Here is a 19,431-nt window from a genome sequence, read left to right as displayed (position 1 = left end):
GGTATGTACTGTAGGAGAAAAATAACCAAACACTGGTTGGTAGAGAAAGTAAATCTGAAAATGAAAATATACACATACTGCATCTGTTCTGACTGAAGGGAAAACTCAACACAACATTTACACAGGAACAAAACTGCATTTTGTTTGATCATTTTATTAATTCCTTTATAATTGCATTCTTTTAAAATCATTTAACAAGCTGCACACTTCTGTGATTTAAATTCTTCTTGTAATGGAAATTGCTTTGAAAATCACATTTTAAAAATAAATTCCAGCAGGTTCAACCATCATTTGTGAGTCCTGTTTTCTCTTGAAGGGGTTTTGGTTTGCTGCAGTTAAGTCAAGACTTTGTATTTCAGGCTTTGATTTGATTTGTTATGAACGTCAGTTAATATGATATTAGTTTTGTCAATTTCAATTGACATTAGTTTTGTCAATTGTACAAATCTCCAAATTATTAAAAATAGATTAAAATAATTAAAATAATTAAAATCCTCACATTTGTGAAGCTGAAACTATGAAATGTTTTTGCATGAAAAATGACAATCTTAATTTGTGAAGTAACTAAAGCTGTCAAATAGTTGTAGTGGAGTAAAATATTTAATATAGTATGTAAGTATAGAGAGGCATGAGTTCAAATAGCTCAATTTGTACTTAAGTACAGTAGTTGAGGAGATGTACTTAGTTACTTTCCATCACTCTTGATTGGTTAAAACATGTCTTTCTGACCGTTTCTCTGCCCCCCTGTATGGTTGCTGTGAACCGCAGAAAGCCCGCCCTCTGGCGGTCGAAACCGGCCAGTGTAGCGGTGTTGTGCGGTGTAGCGGTGGGCCTCATCACCGCGGACAGGCGGGACAAAGCACTTGTTCAGAGGCTGCGGTCTGTGAAGGAACCGTTGTTACTGTCTCCGCCTGGGACAGCAGTTTTAAAGCGGCGTCTCGACTTTTTACAAATAAAAGAGGGTTCACTTTAACATTAACTCTCAGACACAGGTTCATTTTCTGACCGACACATTATCTTTTCTTCTCAGCTGCTCCAAACTTTGAGAAGAAGGAGAGTTTTGACAGGAAACAGGGACTGCAAGTGTTGAAGTTTTTACTCCCCTTTAGCGACCCTCAGGTAAGACGACATGACGATGGGTAAATGTGATTTTAATAGCAGTTTGTAGAGTTATTCTGTCACATTAAACTCAGTTTAGTTGTTCAAAGTCGCTGCCGTTACAGCCTGAAGTACTGAGTGAACAGCATTTGTAACGTTAACGGTGTGTAAGTTAACGGTTGATTTGTAACTAACGACAGGTGGGCACTTAACGTTTGTTAGCTAACAACGTTACTGAGATAAGCTACGCTTTATTATTGATCATAAAGGAATCCGTTTACAACGATTTATACCAAAAATCTGCCGGGACGCATCAAAAGAAAACCACACCACTGAAAAACGTTATCTCCATGACGGTAACGTTAGCATATATTAGCTCATATCAAATCTATGGCTGTATTATTTAAGCCAATTGCGGCTTGAATTATACACATTAGCCAAACCGTGATCAATAACAAACAACATCACCGCCAAAAATCACAGCAGGTTCACAACCTACAATCAGTTTTTTCACTTTGATTTTTTGATGATGGTGATGTTAAATGTGTGTTTATTTCATAATTGCCTGTACAGTAAACTCAAAATCAAGGTAAAGCAGTCACACATACAATGCTTCATCATGCTTCATCCATATGTATAACTCAAAGATGTATTGTCATTTATATGGGTAGAAAAATGAGGAGGGTTTTTGTGTTTTGTGTGGTAGACTAGCTAATGACTTATTAATTACAAGCAGGTGTTAGTTTATTAGGTACACCCAGTTCAAACTAATACAGCCCAATACCTACCTTCATGAAGATTAGAATACAACTTTATTATCTCCCAGAGTGGAAAATTGTCTTACAAAAACATAAAGGAAGCACACGAACATCCAACATAGAGTCCAATAACTAATATGCTAACTGAACACCATTATAGTATGAAGTAAAAAAATATGCACAAAATACTTAAAACAAAACAAAACACAAAGGAACAAGTTTGTGTTGATTAAACAACATTTAGTCTTCCCTCATTGGACAAAATATTAGAAACCCCCCCTCAATATAATGTAATACGCTTCAACAACCCTGCAGTCTCCAAAATGACAAGTTGAATCAACAGTTTTTGTATTAGTGTGCATTCGCTTTAGATAGTTGTACCTGAAACATTTGCTACTGAATGCATATCAACATGTTTTTATCCCGCAAGTTTTACTGGGTTTTGTATGGCCCAGGAGATTTTTCAGGTGGGTGTTTTTGGGCAGGCTGTGTGTACATGCCAGTGGGTCCCAGCCTACATTGGGCAGGGGCCTAATTGTTTTTGACAGATGTGAGACATGTGACTGTATGACTGGAATTCCATTATCAGCAGCAGATGATAGAGTCTCTGTGTTGTAGTGGAGCTCAGGCTGCGGCTGGTGGGTGTCTGACCTGACCTGTGACTGTGGTCCAAACGCTGCACTCTCTGCCCAGCTTGAAAATGAGATTTGTGAGACAGTTTTAGACAAACACCACTGTACTACCACTACTACTACTGCTGCTACTACTACTTCTACTATTGCTAAATAATGTGGAAAATGCCCATTGTTTTGTCCGTCAAACAGTCCAAAACCCAAAGATATTGTTTTTACTATAATGTCAAAAGAACAAGCAGCAGATTCTTACATTTGAGAAGCTGGAACCATCAAATGTTCTGACCATCAATAATCACTTGTCCAAAATGCACCTGTGTACCTGTGATTTCTGCATCCCAAAGATTTGCACTACTGGTAAACGCTCCCTTTAGGAAATCCCTACTTTTTTAGTGTAGGAAAAGTACTTTTGAGCCCAAACTGGATCTTTGGCAGGTTTAGAGGAGTTTAAGATTTAGATTTTGACAACTTTAAAGCCTTTGATTCCTCTGTACCTGACAAAGAGCCAGTTTGGACTCACAATGTTGTACTTTTCCTAATGTAATAAAGTAGAAAAGGGACTATTTCACTGTGTTGTGAGGCCTTTGGGTGGTTGAACTCAGTTGTTTGGTCTTTCTCAGTGTAATTTCATTGCTTGGAAAAAGGGCTTGAGCTTCAGATTATTTCCTAGCAGTTATCGATATAACTGCAGTAGAAGATAAACTAAGACTCACTGGTTTACGAGACAGCCTGTTGATCAACAATAAAGGACACCTGACACCGCTGTGCACAACATACCCATCCACCTGTACGCCCCTCTTTCTGCCTCCCTTTCCTGCATCGCTCCACTCAGGAGCAGCACAGAGGAGCCCTTGTTTGATCTTCCCCGGACAGTGCCCCAATTTTCTTTTCTTTCTTTTTTTTCCCCCCCGACTCCATGGCAACACTGTTCCCGTGACGAACAGCCTTGACTTTTGCCCCTCCTGCTCCCAAAACAAAGGCAAGAAGTTATGGAGGGATGGGGAGAAGGGGGGAGGAAAGTTGGGGGACAGGGGAATTGTGAGGGGGATGAAGGATATTGAGGAATGAGGGAGGGAATAATGGGAAGGTGTCTGGGATGGAGGCTCTGAGGCGAGACCTCTTCTGTCGTTTGTCCCAGAGTCCCATAAAGAGAGGAGAGTTATTACCGGGGACTGTAGACTGTGGGCAGTGCCAGGGACAGTGTCTCTGTCCGTCCGCCTGTGTGTCTAAGTTTCTGAATGGCTGGGCGTCTTACCTCCCTCACAATCCCACCAAGATGCCTGAACAGGAGAAACGTGGAGATGACAGAAATGTTTTAGTTGTTAAAATCAGTGCTGTGGTTCCACTTGAGTTCAGAACTGCAAATATCCCTTGATAGAGAATTAATTAGAGCTGAAAGAATTAATAAAGGGTTGCAACTAACGATTATTTTCATTATCAGTCATTATTTTGCACATAAAATATAAAGTAAATAGTGCAAAAATACCCATCACAATTACCCAGAGCTCTGGGTGACACAAATAACTTGGTTTGTTCAGCTAACAGTCGAAAACTAAAAGATATTCAGTTTACTATCACACATGACAAAAGAAAGCATCCAATCTCCATGTTTGAAAAGCTGGAACCAGAGAATATTTGGCCTTTTTGTTTGAAAAAATGACTCAACAATTAATCACTTAATTGAAATCCCAAATATTCTCCACCTTGAAGTTTCTCAAAAGTGAGAATTTGCTACTTTTCTCTGTTTTATATCTTGAAAACTCCATGTCTTTTCCTTTTTGACATAACAAGTAATTTTAGGACTTGACATTTGGCTCTGGCAATGTGTGCTGGGCAATTTACACTATTTTATAGACTTAACAATCAGTTAATCAAAAAAATGATAGATGAATCAATAACAAAATAATCGTTATGTGCATACCGTGGATTAATGAGTTATTTGCCCTATTGTTTTGTGGCGTATTAACAGTTACAAGTCTGTTACAAGCACATTGCACTCAACATTGTGTTCGTATCAGGCTGAGATTAGAGTTGGCAAATAAGGAAAAAGTAGGCATTAATGTTCTCATTTTCTGCCCTCTATAGTAACTTTGCCCGGCTGTTTACATGCCATTTCACACAAACATGTAGGCAGCCCACTCCCTACAGGGCTCCATGTAGAAGAATGGGCATTGTTAAGTCGTATACACTGTGGCCTTGGGTGTCTCTCTGTAAGATTTGTGGCAGAAAGAAAACAGAATTTTGAGCTGGAGGGTGGGATGTGAAATGCTCAAAGTCTGGATGGACTTTGTGGGGGCTGGAGAGAAACTCTTACAGCCTATGAAGAGGCAAAAAGGAACGTATTGTTTGGCTGCGCTCCCTGTCCTGGTACCGACATCTCCACACTGATTCTGACTTTGCTGGTCCAGAGATCTCAAAGCTAAGGTCATTCCTCTAATATATCTATTTTCTGTCAACGTAGGAAAGCAGGTCTGATCTAGTTTGTGATATGATAAGTGATGAAGTTTCTTCTCTCTGTAAAACCTCTTTTACTCACAGACAGAAAGAGACAGTAAACAAGCCTAACTTGTGCCCTCATAAATCACACTCCCTTGGAAATTGGTAAAACATTTACACTGTTCTGTTACTAAGCCTCAGTACCAAAGACAGTCACGCCTAACTTTCCCATATCTCCACGTAGCACTGCTCATATCAGTGCTGCTGAAAAACAGAGCTGGACAACTCTGCCTAGCTTTGTGCAGTCTCTCTCTGTATTGTCCACAAACTCTTTTTGTTTTGTTGTTTTTGTTTACAGTTCGAGGACATCTTTGCATCTTTGAGCCATGTTTGACAAGCAGCGCTATGAGAGCCCACCTGTCTACAGTCCTCCTTTCACCTCGCCATCCAACAATGGCTTTGGCCCTCCAGGCAGCTTCCATGACCCTCAGAGCGATTACAACGCATACCCACCTCCGCCGGGATCTTACTACATCGAGGAGAAACCGCAGCACTTCTACAAATGGCTGTCACCTCCGGGGATCATCAAGGCCATGATGGCTACGGTCATCGTGTTGTGTGTGGCGATATTTGCCTGCGTGGCCTCCACTCTCATGTGGGACATGCAGTATGGAATGGGAATGGGAATGGGAATGGGCTACGGCAGCGGATATGGCAGCGGATACGGCAGCTACGGTTCAGGATACGGTGGTTATGGAGGTTACGGAGGTTATGGAGGCTACGGCAACAGCTACGGCTCCTACATCTCACCTTACTCAGCCAAAACCACCATGATTGCCATGGCAGCCCTTAACTTCATTGGGGCGCTGGCCTTCTTCATCACCAGCTTCTCGAAATCCAACACTGTCCGCAGTAGGAAGTTCTTTCTGGCCCTCATGATAGCCAGCATCATCATGGCTGTCCTGCAGGTGAGACTCATTCTTGTTGTTTCTGCTGTTCCACTTCTCTGTCTCCAATCACTTTGTGTGGAGGAAACTGTAAAATATGACGCTGGTGATGGGTGATTCATTCATTAGTAGCATAAGATTTCTGTGTAGAGGAACAAGGACACAGATAACCATCTTTAAATTCAGACTCTTGATTCTTGACTCTTGAGTACAGTTATAGATAGTATAGTTTCGCTTTACTGCTTTTCCTAATCCAATGATATTTGTATATATGTTTGCAGCTCCTTGTATATTGTATATTGGTATATTAGTCTGTACCTTTCTGTTTATTTTCACGTCATACACACTGCCAGCCCACAGAGGCGTAGAATATACCAAATATTGTATACTGAACATTTGCAATGCAGAGGGAAAACTCTATATATAAATATATGTTTATTTGCCATAAACTCAATAGCAATTATCCCGAAAGAAAAAAACCCCACTCCCTTGTTAAAACAGGTCAAGTCTTTTATCATCATCCAGCTAAAAGAAACTAAGATGGAGGACAATATACTTAAATCATTCTTGTAAGGGACAATAAAGTTTAAACTGGAATTAATCTTCCATCTTACCTGAATCACACAAAGCACCTCTGTTTAGTTCTGCTGCCTCATGTATGGTTTGACACTGAAGGTGTTTAAAATGACATATCTGGAATATTTGTTGGTTACCATCCCACATCCCAACTAACTGCTGTAAACTGCTGTAGCCTCGGTCTGTTATGAACGGTATTTAAAAGAGCATGTTTTCCAAAACCCAAAATACCAGAAGTATAATCTGGAACAGGACTCTGTGTACACAGTTGAACTCTGCCCAGATCCCAGTGTTCTACACGCCAAGATCACACCAAGATGTTAAAGCTGCTTAATATACAGTGTAGTAATACTACTGTTATAATACTGTAGATCCAATCTGTTAATTTTATTCCAACCTGTTGGAGCTTTAGAGTGTCGAGATGTTGGAATGGAGTCTTCAGTTAAAGTAAATGTATATAAGTTGGCTGGACTTTGTCTTAATGTAGTCCTCAACTTTGTGTTTTTTATTTTTACTTCTGAAATTATCCCAGAGAATTTGAAATTGATTCAAGCAGAGTTTACATGATTTCTTACACCTGTAGGAGTGCAACGGTTTATTTGTGCTCAGCACATTATCAAGTTCAGTGTAGATACAGGCAGAAGATTTATCATACCAAGCATCTATAAAAATGTGCATGTTTTTAGATATTTCCAGCTGATTAAGCTCCAACAAAGTATTTTTACAGACAGACTAGAAAACACTAGAGAATCATCAAAGGTGTGTTTGTCCAAAATACAACTCCTCGTTGTACTGTACACTTTACAGGATGTTCAGCAAATGACAGGAGTGATATGATTGCTGCTGACTGTGGGTCTTGATGATGTGACATGATCTGACAGTGTTGTATTAGTCATATTTGAATTGAATACTAAGGAAGACGACTCTCCTCTATGTCTTCCACACTGACAGATTTTATAATTGTAGATATCAACATGACTGTTAATGTACTAACTTCATGTTTTTTTCAGGGCATCATAAACATTGTCTACATTGTCGGGGTGAACCCCATGGCCCAGGGCTCCTCCAGTATGATGTACAACCCGATGCTTATGATGTGCCAGAACCTCTACCAGACCAGCTACTCACAGATGGGAGGAGTGGGAGGCTTCCCCATGTACAACCAGTATCTCTACCATTACTGCTTTGTGGACCCACAGGAGGTTTGTAGCTTTTCCTGTACATATTTTGTAGATATCAAATCAGTGTTTGATGTGACACCGCAGGGTTTGCTCCCAGACTCTCTTCAGGATAATTTCAAGTAGATGTAGTCTAATTTGAATATTTACTACATGATTTTGAAATGATTGGGCTACAGTTGTAACTAATAGTTTCTATGGAAGGTGCAAGTCAGAATCTCACCAATTGACCTCCTTTTTAAAAATGGATCCATGAACTGTTTAGTCTATAAATTGGCAGAAAATAGCTTTAAGTGACGTTTTTAAATTGCTTTTGTTTATCTCGTCTGAACAAAAGCCCAAAGCTCAAATATATCCAATGTACAATATTATAAAACAAAGAAAAGCAGCAAATCCTCACATTTTATAAGCTGGGACCAGTGAATGTTTGGCACTTTTTGTTATTAAATGATGATTAGTTTTGTTTTCATATACTAATCAGTTAATTTACACATTGTATAAGCACTAAAATGAATATAATTGAAATGCTTTGGGTTTACTTGTCTGTCATACACCATCTGTTTTTGTGAAACAGTTGTGTATAAAGCTGTTAGAAATGTGGGAAAAGTGAGTCTGAATCAGTCCTGTACTGTTTTCTGTTATCATGAAGCATTTGTTGCATTTTCGGGTACATGGAGCCACAACTTGTGATATGTATTTCTCCCAATGACGTCACATATGTGTATTTGTGTACTTCTTGTACCAGGATAAACCAGCTTTATCTTACAGCTTATCTCCTTGACAACTTTCCAGATTTTATTCTCATGTTCTTGCTTTCCCAGGGAGTTGCCATGGTGTGTGGATTCCTGGTTGTCATCGCCCTGGGTGTTGCAGCTTTCTTTGCACACAAAACAAGAGGGAAGATCTGGCGCTACGGGAAACCAAACATCTACTGGGATGAGCCTCTTGTTGGCGGGAAGGCCTCAGAGGGCAGAGACGTAGAGGAATGGGTAAGAGACAACAGGCTGGTAGTCACAGTTTAATAAGACCGGGTTTACATGGGATTTACAAAGAAAAATTATATTTCGACCCTAACTGACCTTGTGTTGTGCATGCAAGCTCGCAGTCAAATAAACAGGGTCACAGAGAGTTTAAATCCAGCCTAAGGAAAGTTGATGGGACACAATGTTAACCGACAGATTTGATTAGATGATGAAATGATCAACTACGGTGTTTTTTCGACATAGAAGGTTCAGGCACCAAAACTGATATGTGGCAAATAAGTTTCCAGCCGTGTTTACAACGTAAAGTAGGTAAGTAGGTAGGTCATCAGTGAGGTAGTCATCAGCTGTAAAGACAGGTTAGGTGACTGTGGTGATGCAGATGCAGTAAATAGCCAAGCTGAGACGTGCACATTCCCAGTTTGGTCACTTGTTATTCTATTTTTGACATAGCTGCACAATATGACCAGCTACTCTTTGCAATGTTGTTCACCAGTTTAAACCTCTCATATGTTTTCATCGATCGTCTTTTATGAGTTGGAAGTCCAAAAGGAGCTTCATATATCGGTTATCGGTTTAAAGGATCCAGCAGGGAAACGGCCACACTACTGTAACAGTGTTTCCTCTGACTGAGTCACTTTGTTCTGGGTCAGGGCTGATAGCAGTCAGTGATTGTTTGCTCACGGTCTACTACCTGGTTTCACTCTGAGTAATCATTAACCACCTGAGGAGATAGTAAGCAGGCAGGTGGTTTCTAGAGAGCCTGCCTTCGGGTTTTTAAATGTCAACATCACGCAAGTCATATGGGACTGTTACCTGAGATATGGGTTGATTATTGACTTGACCTGCCACTTTTCAAATGATGCCTGTTTCATACAGAGAATGACAATGAATCAAAAGCTCAGGTTGAATTATAGGGTAGCTCCACATTTGGTAAACTAGGTTTGTTTTTTGTGAGCATTTTTTTTTTTTATTGTTTTGTATCTTAAAACTAAATGAAACGTGGGTCTGAAGAACATTTCCTTTCTGTCCGCTACAGTGCATACTGTAGTCAGAATCCTCCTCAATACATAATGTCCACGTCCAATGTGTGTTCAAACATTGTGCAGGGGAACACAAATCAATACATGCAGACACACGGCATTCAGTGCATACATGCCAATTGCAACTGAAAGAAATACAAATAGAAAAAATAAAAACTACTTCCTTGAAGTATGCAAGAAAACAAAACTAAATATTGCCAGCTGACTTTGTCCCCTTAAACCCCATCCACCCATCTATTCTACCACGATAACTGCCAGTGATAAGTCTTGTATCCAAAACTTATTGAAAGGGAGTGCATATATGGCAGTGTGTACACTTAAAGGACTCAGAAGTGCTAGCTTAGCTCTATCATTTGATCAGATTTGTCAATGAAGGATGTGTGTCACACTTTTGCACTGACTGAAAAATACCAAAAGAAGCATAAACAGACACAGTGTTATATTGGATTATATAGAGCTGTTTGTTTTAGAGAGTGACTGTCATTGCCTAGAACATGGCATCATGCACATGGAGGTGTATAGGCAGAGCAGAGTAGACGAGCCCAGAGCAAATCCTATGACTAGAGCTAGTGTCTGATAATGAAGCCATGCTCACTGATGTCATCTGACTTATTGTAGGTACAGGAATGGGGTGTACACTGCTACTACATTTAGAAATGTCACAATTCTTGACATTGTTGATGTAAATATTGCTGTGAAAAAGGATTATTAAGACTGAGAAAAAGGGTTAAGAGTTCTTGGAAGACTTGATGACTGTCATTGTAGTCAGATCCTTATTTATTCAAGCTAGTCAGTCTCAAAGATTAAAACATGTATGTAGGTTCTGGACCATATTTGACTTTGCTCCCTGAAGACTTTATTCTCTTCAAAAGCAGGTCAGCCAAAGTGTGCTATTATGTTTACATATACATGTTTTATCTCCGTAACAGCCCCAATAAACGGGCTGTTAGTGTGGTAGAATGCCTGTCCTTATTTCCTTATTGTCTTCATATGTCAAATGTTCCACTCTGCAGTTATTTATTTCCTTCGTTGCTTCCCTACCTGCATATCTGTGCCACAAAATTAGTCATCAGGCTTGTTTGGCTCCTTTAAACACAAGGACAGTGACAGTCTAAGGCTGTGGTTGGTTTGAGATTGGACCCGTCTCTGTTGCTGAGCTCGGGGTGGACTGGCATACTCTGATGACCTCACACACTGGCCTCATTCAGCTCGCCCAGGGGGGGCTGCATTGTGTCTGCTGCATGAGGTCATCAGAGTCGGTTTCTGCAGGGCTGTCTGCACGCTGGAAACACTGAAGTGCTGCACAGATGTCGGCAGGTTTCATAGACGTGGATTAAAACATCCAAACAGAGAGTAAATGTGGTTTGACATTGTTATATATAGCACAAGATTAGACATGAAACAAGTAGAATGATATTGTAATAAGAAATGAAATGCTGCTGAACCCTGGATGACAAAGATTTTGTAATTCTTCTTCCAGTGGTATCTCTGTTCTGACTGTTGGGGTTTATGGTTTGTGTTGTGTGACTGACGTCTCTTCAAGGAGGAATAGTGTACAGTGGGGCTGAAGAGTATCTAATTGCAATTAGTCTGATCACTAGTCTAATAGATAAATTGTGACTTTCTTTTCAAAATAAATTCAGGCGTGTATTGGTTATCTACATTGTATTAAATAAAAATTATTTCTAAAACAAACAAAAATATACAGAAAAACAAAATATTTCTGAAAAATCACATGTTGCTCGTCATTAACAAACCTCCTGGGTTAGTTTTTTTCATCATTTAGTGAAAAGGCAACTTATAGGTAAACTTAATGAGTTAAACTGCTGACTTCATTTGGCGGCTACACTTGTCCTTACAGATGTTGCAGTCCACGGTTGGCATGTGGTCCTTGTGTTAGAAAATTGCAGCATTCACTGTATTTTCTCTTTTAAATATGTCAATCACTGCTGCTCAATAAAATATAACAAGAAGTGTCATACTTCTCATCAACAACTCATCAACATCCTGCACTTTGTCTTCCTGCCACTCTCTGTCTCTCTCCATCTTTGCCTCCATGCTTTTCTTCACCGGGTCCAGGGCTCTCAGACTTGCTGTGCTTACAGACTTTGCACACTGAGAGGGCATTGTTGGGATTCTTACATGAGGTGCAGTCTTCAAATGGGATTCTCCTGCAGCTGCAAGAAGGGCAACTCTCCCCCGCCCAGACACTCCACCCACCATGATTATTGTTTTTTGGGGGCTTGGCTGATGTTAGGCTGTGCTCCTGCACAGTGAGGAATTTCCTCAGTAATGTACCACCCAAGAAAGCAGGATGGATGTTTTGTATGGCTTTTATATAGTTGGGAAATAGTAACTTTTCACCTGTAAGCAGCGCCCCAAGGACTGGTGCTAAAATACAGCAAATATTTATGCCTTCTTGTGCAGGTGCAGTAGATGTCAGATGTGTTTTGTCAGAAAAGGCATTTATGTGCATACATATATATATATATATATATATATATACACATATATGTGTATATGCTTACTTACTAATACAATTCATTATTTTAGGTCTAGTCTCCTTTTTGTTGTATTTTTAGTGACCTCTTTGTGTTGCTACATTTTAAAAACAACCAAATGGTTTCTGTTAACGTAAAGCCAGGTAGCCTTTCAGGTAGAAGAGAAACAGTAAGTACTGCTTTGTGTGGAGGTTGTGTAAAAGGCATCTAATGATTTACTGGAACCAGTGGAAGTGGAAGAAGCAGTGACCACCCCTGAGGCCTTCATTGTGACTGTCTGACCTCACAGGAAGGACTTGGAAATACAGATTAAGGCAAAGTTATTTACATGACAGACATTTTTTTGAAGAAAGAAAGGAGGCACACATCCGTTCCAGGTGTCCATGAAGACATCAGACAATAGAAAGAAGTGAAAGCAAAGCTGCATTGTCAGATCTTTTGTATAATTTCATATCCTTATGACTAATCTTTTTAGGTTATAAGTCAGAAACAGACTTCAAATACGGGAAAACTTAATTAAACACTGTAAACAAGAGACCATCAACCGTATTACATTACAGTCTCTAAGGTTTTGGTTTATTTGTGGTTAGTGTTGGGTTTATTTAACAATTAGCCTTCAGTCATCCTTTGTTTTTCTTCTCTTGACCTTTTCAAGCACTGCGAACCAAGCAGATAACCCTCATTTCACTGAGGAGTTGAACTGTGCTGTCCAATTACATGCCTGACTGCTCTTTCAAACTTTAAGCACTAATTACCATACGTTTGTCTCCAGTGTAGTGATAGCTTTTTTTTTTCTCCTCAAGTTAAGACCTCAGGCAAAGAGGAGAACAGTTTCTTTAACAGGATGTCAGTCAGAAAATGAGCCTGGTCTTTGTGAGTGCTTCAGTTGTTTGTTTGTGTTTGCTGAGTCTGTTCCTTCTGTTTTTTCCTGTCTGCTGTAGGTGAACAATGTGGAGGAAAGCCGCAGTGTTCAAGACGCCCCAACCCTGCTGGTGTCAGAGAAGGGAGCCGGTCTGCTCAACGCCTCAGCGAACAGTGTCATCTCCTACCCCCCAGCCAAGGTGGACAGCAGCTCCTATAACGGGGACGAATACGACAGCAAAGAGTGGGTGACCCTGTTTCGTCTTTTCAGCTCTTAAGAGTCTAAAATTCTACATATGAATCAGATGAAGCACGTTATCGCTGATTTGAATGTTTCTAAACGCTTTTCTTGAAGTCACAGTGAAACGGAAGTTAGAGCGTCGTTTTCTTCTGTAATGTGACATATTTCCCGGTGGAACGAAACACGTGGGCGGCGTTTAGGTATGAGAGGGATTTAAATCCGATCCATTGATTGGATCTCCCAAAAGTGGGAGTTGTTTAGCAAACACACTGCAATATGGAGCTGTAGAGGACTGTTGGTCTCGCCCCAAAACTCCCTCACCCACGTTGTTAGATCAGGAGGACGAGGGACAAACGAAGAAATTTGACCTCAACAACGCTCTTTTGAAACTGACATTGAAACACACACCTCTGACCCATGATATCAGCTACTAGGACCAGCTAGTGTGGTTATATATGGTGAGTGGTGTTAGCCAGTTGCCCCAAATCACATTTGATTGGATACATGTGGCCCCAAGTTCAAGATGAGAAATCTAATTTTTTTTAATGTTTTACAGGAAAAGAAGAGAGAAGCATTTTAATATAAAAACATTCTTTGATATACATTTGGCTTATAACAAGAGATAACTGACCAACACAAGGACGCAGAATTAGAACTTATAAAATGTGTTTTTTTATTTTACTGTGTCTTTAAGAAATATTTCAGCTGTGTGGAAACTTCCAATAGCAGAATGAGGTCATTTTGTGAATAATACATTTCTAGTACAGTAGCTGCAGCATTTGAGTCTGTCCACTGTGAAGCAAAGATTCCACACAAACAATGAACCTCCAAACATGTGACTCAGGCAAGCAATATCTAATCACTGCTCTGTTTTAAAGCCCATGAAAACATATTGCCCTACCCACAAAAAGAGCTCTGTGTGTGACCTTTGAGCCCTCGTTGGATTAACTTCCCCTTGTTTTTTTTTCTCATGTTCATTGAAATCTCTGAGGAAGGGAAAAGGCAGGATATTTGTGAACGAATGTATTTGCTTTTCTTCAAAGCTAGAAATGATTTCTCAGGTACCTTGTTTTTGTCTGCATTAACGTTGTCAAGACTGCAGCGTGTGTGAGACTAAAAGACTCAGTTTGTTGCTCTTTACAGTTTCTAACATCTCAGTACCTCTGGGAAAAAAAACAATCCCAGCTCTTATCAAACATATACTCTAAATGACCTGAATAGTGTGAACTTCACTGTTCACAGAAAATAGGACAAAATAATAACATTTTACGTAGCTGCAAGGATTTGGATTTGGTTCAAAGCACAGAATATTATTATTTTGATGATTTCCTCCTCTCACAAAGTAAACAGAGCTGGCGTTTTCATAAGCAGAAGAACGTTAGCCTGAAGACCTGCGGTGCGCTCTGTTGTCGACATAATGCAGCCTTCTTTGTAAGAACTTGTAATATCTGCACCGCTGGATTCAGATTCCTCTACAAATCCCTCCAAACCTACAAAATTGAGCATGTTTCCTCCTTCACGTTATTAAAGAGCTGTGCTTCCTGGTCAGTGAGAGTCAAACTGTAGGGTGTGAGCAACAACAATCATTAGTGGTTCAAGGTGTTTACCTTCCAACATATGTATCTGTCTGGGCCAGAACACTAAGTGTGTGTTTTCTTTAGACACTGTGTCACATTAGACCACTCTTTAAGTTCCTGGTGTTATTTGGGTCATGATGTTCTTTATGTAATTTCGCATTTTGCTTAATTTGTTTGATATAGTCAAGGGCATAACTTCCACTGGGGATGGGGACATTTAGAGTTACAGATTGATGAACTCTCAGCAATAAGTTTTATCAGCACAGGGGGATTGACTTGACTCTCAGGCTGCATACAGGCTGCGTATATTAGTATTGGGGGCTGTGAGCAGCCTGAGAGGATGACCGAAGGGGTGGAAAAAAGGTGGTGAAGCTTTGTAGTAATGATGCAAATACAGCAGGTCTCTTAAATGTGAGTTTAAGTAGGGTTAGTGCATTAATGTATGTATGTGTTCATGTTTTTGTTGCTGTCCTACAGGTACTCAGAGAGGACCACCAGCAGACCGTCAGAAGCCTTCTCCCACGGTGGACGAATCAGCTCCAGCCCTTCAGAGGAGACCGGCGGGGGCCGCAAACCCTCTGCCAACAGGGGCAAGAGGCACAGACGTAACCCCGAGCTGGATGAGTCTCAGTATGAGACAGAGTACACCACAGGAGGAGAAACAGGCAATGAACTCGACGGAGAAGAGTGGGAGAGGTGAGAATTAAGCTTCCACGAGTGCGCTATTGTATCTGCGTGCAGCTCAGACACTGTCTGGATTAAAGACGGAAATGTCGTCATCTAAGAACGCAGACTGTAGATTGCAGTTAAATATTGTCGCTCCCTCAGGACCAGACCTAAATTCTTTCAATGAATAAATGTAAGCTCAGAAAATCAAGCTCATGTGAGAGTGACACGATTTACAGGAAAAATGCAGCTAGCCCTTTCATGCATGAATTATGACAGCCTCAGTCAGGATTTTTTTCCTAAGTGTTTTTATTTCTCTTTAGGCATGAAAAAAACAATTTAACTTTATTTTTTTCAAACGCTCATTTTTCAAAGTTCTTCACATGTCCACTCGGGTGGACAGCATGCGTTTGAGTTTTCAACTGAAGAAATATGTATTTAACACACCAATGAATAAAATGGAAATTTTAACAATTGTATTACTCCTTAGTTGTTACTTGATGTTACCAAATTTTATTTACCTGCAAGGGTCTCCTACTATAGAAGGATTGGCAAGTTATTCCTGAGCTGCTCAGCATTTCTGGCCTTCGGCTGGCCATCTTGGTTTTGAGACATTTGTGTTGCGCTTACAATGGCTGGCCAGTGAGTGGCAGTGTATGGGATGACGCACTAGTGTCCACTGTGGTGGTTGATGTGCAACTATACCATTAAAACCCATGCATATACAAGAAAACAGCTTTTGAATAGCTGTTCACTGTAGTGACCACTATGCGTGAAAGGGTTAAAATATCATTTGGATTAGAAACAAGTATAGAATAATGAATAAACAGATGCTTGAACAGCAAAGCACGGAAAAGGCTCGACAGTCTGTATATGCTTCACTCTGTCCAGGAAAGTAGTTAATCCTCTGAGGCATGCCACTTCACATGAGTTGTACTCAGGCATAATGAGAGAATTGGGCCAAAGGTACAAAACATGGGAGTCAATGTAGTTTATGAGAAAGTAGTTATACTTGGCTATGATTTGATCCACCCAGACTTCAAGGAATATCCCTGAGGGAGACATTTGAAGTCTAACAAACCATGAGTGAAACCAGCACTTACTCACTTACTATACCTCCTTGACCTGTGCACCGCGCTCCTGTGGTTCAGTAGTAAACCTCAGTGAAGCTTGTGAAGTGTTTTTAAGTCTTTCTAGTGACTGACGCAGATTTGTGTCTGATGCTGATCTTTGGCCCCTCCTCCTCCTCCTCCTCCTCCTCCTCCAGTACGTACCCAGAGATAACGTCTGATGTTGAGCGCCATGACTATAAGAGAGAGTTTGATGCCGACCTCAGGGAATACAAGCGGCTCTGTGCTGAGATGGACGACATCAATGATCAGCTGAACAAACTCAGCCGGCAGCTGGACACATTGGATGAAACCTCTGCCAAATACCAGGTCAGATATGCACAAAACTCACCTCCTGAACGCATGAGAATATCTGAGCATATATGAGCAAACACGATGAGGCTGAATTACAAATCTATATGAAATAGGGAAGAGCATCCCGTTCCAATGTATCACAGTCCGCTTTCTCCTGCTTACCTGCCACAGTTCTCAATGGCTGCTAATAGATGCAAGTTTGCATTGCAAAGGCTCAGATAGACACACAAAGACAGACTCCACTGCTGATCATCGAGGCTCGATTGCACCAAAAAAAAGACAGAAAACAGAAAAAGACAAGATTCCTTCAATGTTCAGTTTGTATGTGATGGACGCGCAATCATAACAAATGCTTTTTCGTCACGTTTCCACAGGCTGTGGCAGAGGAATATAATCAGTTGAAGGATCTGAAGCAGGTGAGGAGACATATCTGATGATACATTTTATAAACTAAACTTTATTAAAAACATATTGCAGTTATTTGTGAAAGTATTACAGATTTCCAGCTACAAAATGTCACCTCATCTAGACAGTCTATCAGAGCTTTCATCGCTTTTCTTTTTCACTGTCTAGTATTATTAAATAACTAATCTATGCTCTCTGCTCTGTAGACATCAGACTACCAGTCTAAGAAGAAACAGTGTCGCAGGCTGAGACACAAACTGTTCCACATCAAGCGCATGGTGAAGAACTACGACAAGAACCACTCGTGAATCCACTGAGTCCTGACGCTCAGCTCTGTGGTCTACGCAGCAAACACTCACAGACACAGGCCAAGACACACTCCAAAATACTACAGAGACTCTGTGACGTGCTGAGACCAAAGTTACCTGTACAGAACCAACACACACACACACACACATAGGGAACATACTGTATGTTAAAAGTAATGATCTTGTGTTTTCCTTCATTCACTCTGATCAGTTATGTCTAAGTAACTACTTTTTTAGGAAGAAAATGGAAGCAGGACCCTCAGCTGTAGCCACTTCCACACTGCCATTTTTTTCTAAAAGGTCCAGCTCGTTGTTTGCAGTGATCAGCCACTTGTGAGGATCAGAGGGTGTGTTTGAAAGTCACCCGACCTTCGGTGACCTGTGATAACACCGCGCTCAGTTCCTGTGGCCCTGTTTGCTCTCCAGATTGGCAACTTTTCTTTGTTTAATCTCCACAGATAAGAGGCGGGAACAGTATTGTAGAGAACGTAGTAATGGGTGAGAAGGGTTGCTGGGATTGTTTTGCGAGCAAATAAGCAGTTTCTTTTAACCCTTGGCATTGTGTTATCTTTGTCACAAACGAGCTGTAGTTGTGCTTTTCTCGTCTTCTGCATCAGTGTTTGTAACTAACTTCAGCGTCAGTGGAGTTAACTGCTCTCTGCCGGGACCATGTGTGTTCTTCGTGTGCTGGCGTTCTGTCTGAACTAAGATTTTGATACTGATTGTCATAGATGCAGTGAGACCAAAAAGGGGACAAACTGGCCAATGAGATATGTGTGTTGTATTGTATATACTTTTAATAAGTCCTGTTCATACTACGCACCAAGAACAAATTTACAGTTTGTATCTATTAGATGCAGCAGATATCTTAGCATTTGTGATGACATTATTATCTGTTATTTGTACATACTAAAGACCCATAGTGGCTTGTTTTTTTAATCAGTGGTCGTTGAAAATGTGCTTAGGTTATGCAAATCCAGGCTGTTTATGTTTCTGGAAATAGAAACTGGAAAACACTATTCCTGTTGCTGTATAAGCTACACTCATCTTTTCATTTCTTTGCCAATGAAAATGATCCTCTGCTGATTCCATGTGTGGTAATATTTGTATTAATCCACCTAATGTGCAAAGTGTTACGATCTAGTGTACGTTATAAAATTGTTTAGACACACTTCTGATTGGTCATGCATATGTATTTTTATGAAGAGCATTGTTGTCATTTTACAAACCATTTGCGAGCCATTTATTTTTGTATGAATTTGTTTTCTTTTATGCTATTATAAGACCATTTTTTGTAACTGTACACTTCCATAAGGTATGATGTCTAAAAAGTATTGAATTCAGTAAGTAATAAACATTTCTAATTCTCTAAAAATGAATTAAGCCCATGTCTTATATTTGTATTTATATATTGTACATATATTTCCTGGTTTGGAGATCTCTGCAGCTCTGTGCATCTGCAGCGAGCGTCCAGCAGGGAGAGCAGGAAGACTTCCTGTCAGGGAACTCCGTTGAGCTGTTGCTGCCCTCTTTTGGTAAACCACTTTGAAAACCTTTTACTAGAGCTGTTTACTAGTATCTGCTGTACAGTATGTGCTTGTAATTGTCATTGTATACTGTTTTTTTCAGTTACTTTCCAAAAAGAATTATAAACTTTTATCATTTTATATTTGCAGGAAACAATACAAAACATCATTCACAGTGTAACCTGGGATTGCCTCTACCAATTAAACTTCACAAAGAGAAAGCAGAATAAAAGATTTAATACTTATACTTTGCGTCATATGTCGTACATCTTTC

At 40.2% G+C, this 19,431-nt stretch overlaps 1 protein-coding gene across 1 annotated transcript; it reads left to right on the top strand.

The window, feature by feature from the left end:
* The first annotated feature begins 5,304 nt into the window (after positions 1-5,304).
* Positions 5,305-17,631, top strand: LOC139288010 (occludin). The gene is made up of 8 exons (XM_070909242.1): positions 5,305-5,892; positions 7,458-7,649; positions 8,447-8,614; positions 13,091-13,254; positions 15,306-15,524; positions 16,762-16,933; positions 17,293-17,334; positions 17,530-17,631. The coding sequence occupies exons 1-8, from the start codon at positions 5,311-5,313 to the stop codon at positions 17,629-17,631; spliced, it is 1,641 nt and encodes a 546-aa protein (XP_070765343.1). The 5' UTR covers positions 5,305-5,310.
* Positions 17,632-19,431: the final 1,800 nt, after the last annotated feature.

Source organism: Enoplosus armatus, chromosome 7 (genome assembly GCF_043641665.1).
Source record: "Enoplosus armatus isolate fEnoArm2 chromosome 7, fEnoArm2.hap1, whole genome shotgun sequence".
NCBI classification, from domain to species: Eukaryota; Metazoa; Chordata; class Actinopteri; order Centrarchiformes; family Enoplosidae; genus Enoplosus; species Enoplosus armatus.
This window is presented reverse-complemented; position numbering and strand designations above follow the sequence as displayed.

Bases quoted from the DNA above. Each gene is read 5' to 3' on its own strand.
- LOC139288010 (XM_070909242.1), top strand. From the start codon at position 5,311: ATGTTTGACAAGCAGCGCTATGAGAGCCCACCTGTCTACAGTCCTCCT. The intron at 13,255-15,305 runs GTGGGTGACCCT...GCTGTCCTACAG, and splicing joins GACGAATACGACAGCAAAGA to GTACTCAGAGAGGACCACCA. The intron at 15,525-16,761 runs GTGAGAATTAAG...CTCCTCCTCCAG, and splicing joins GACGGAGAAGAGTGGGAGAG to TACGTACCCAGAGATAACGT.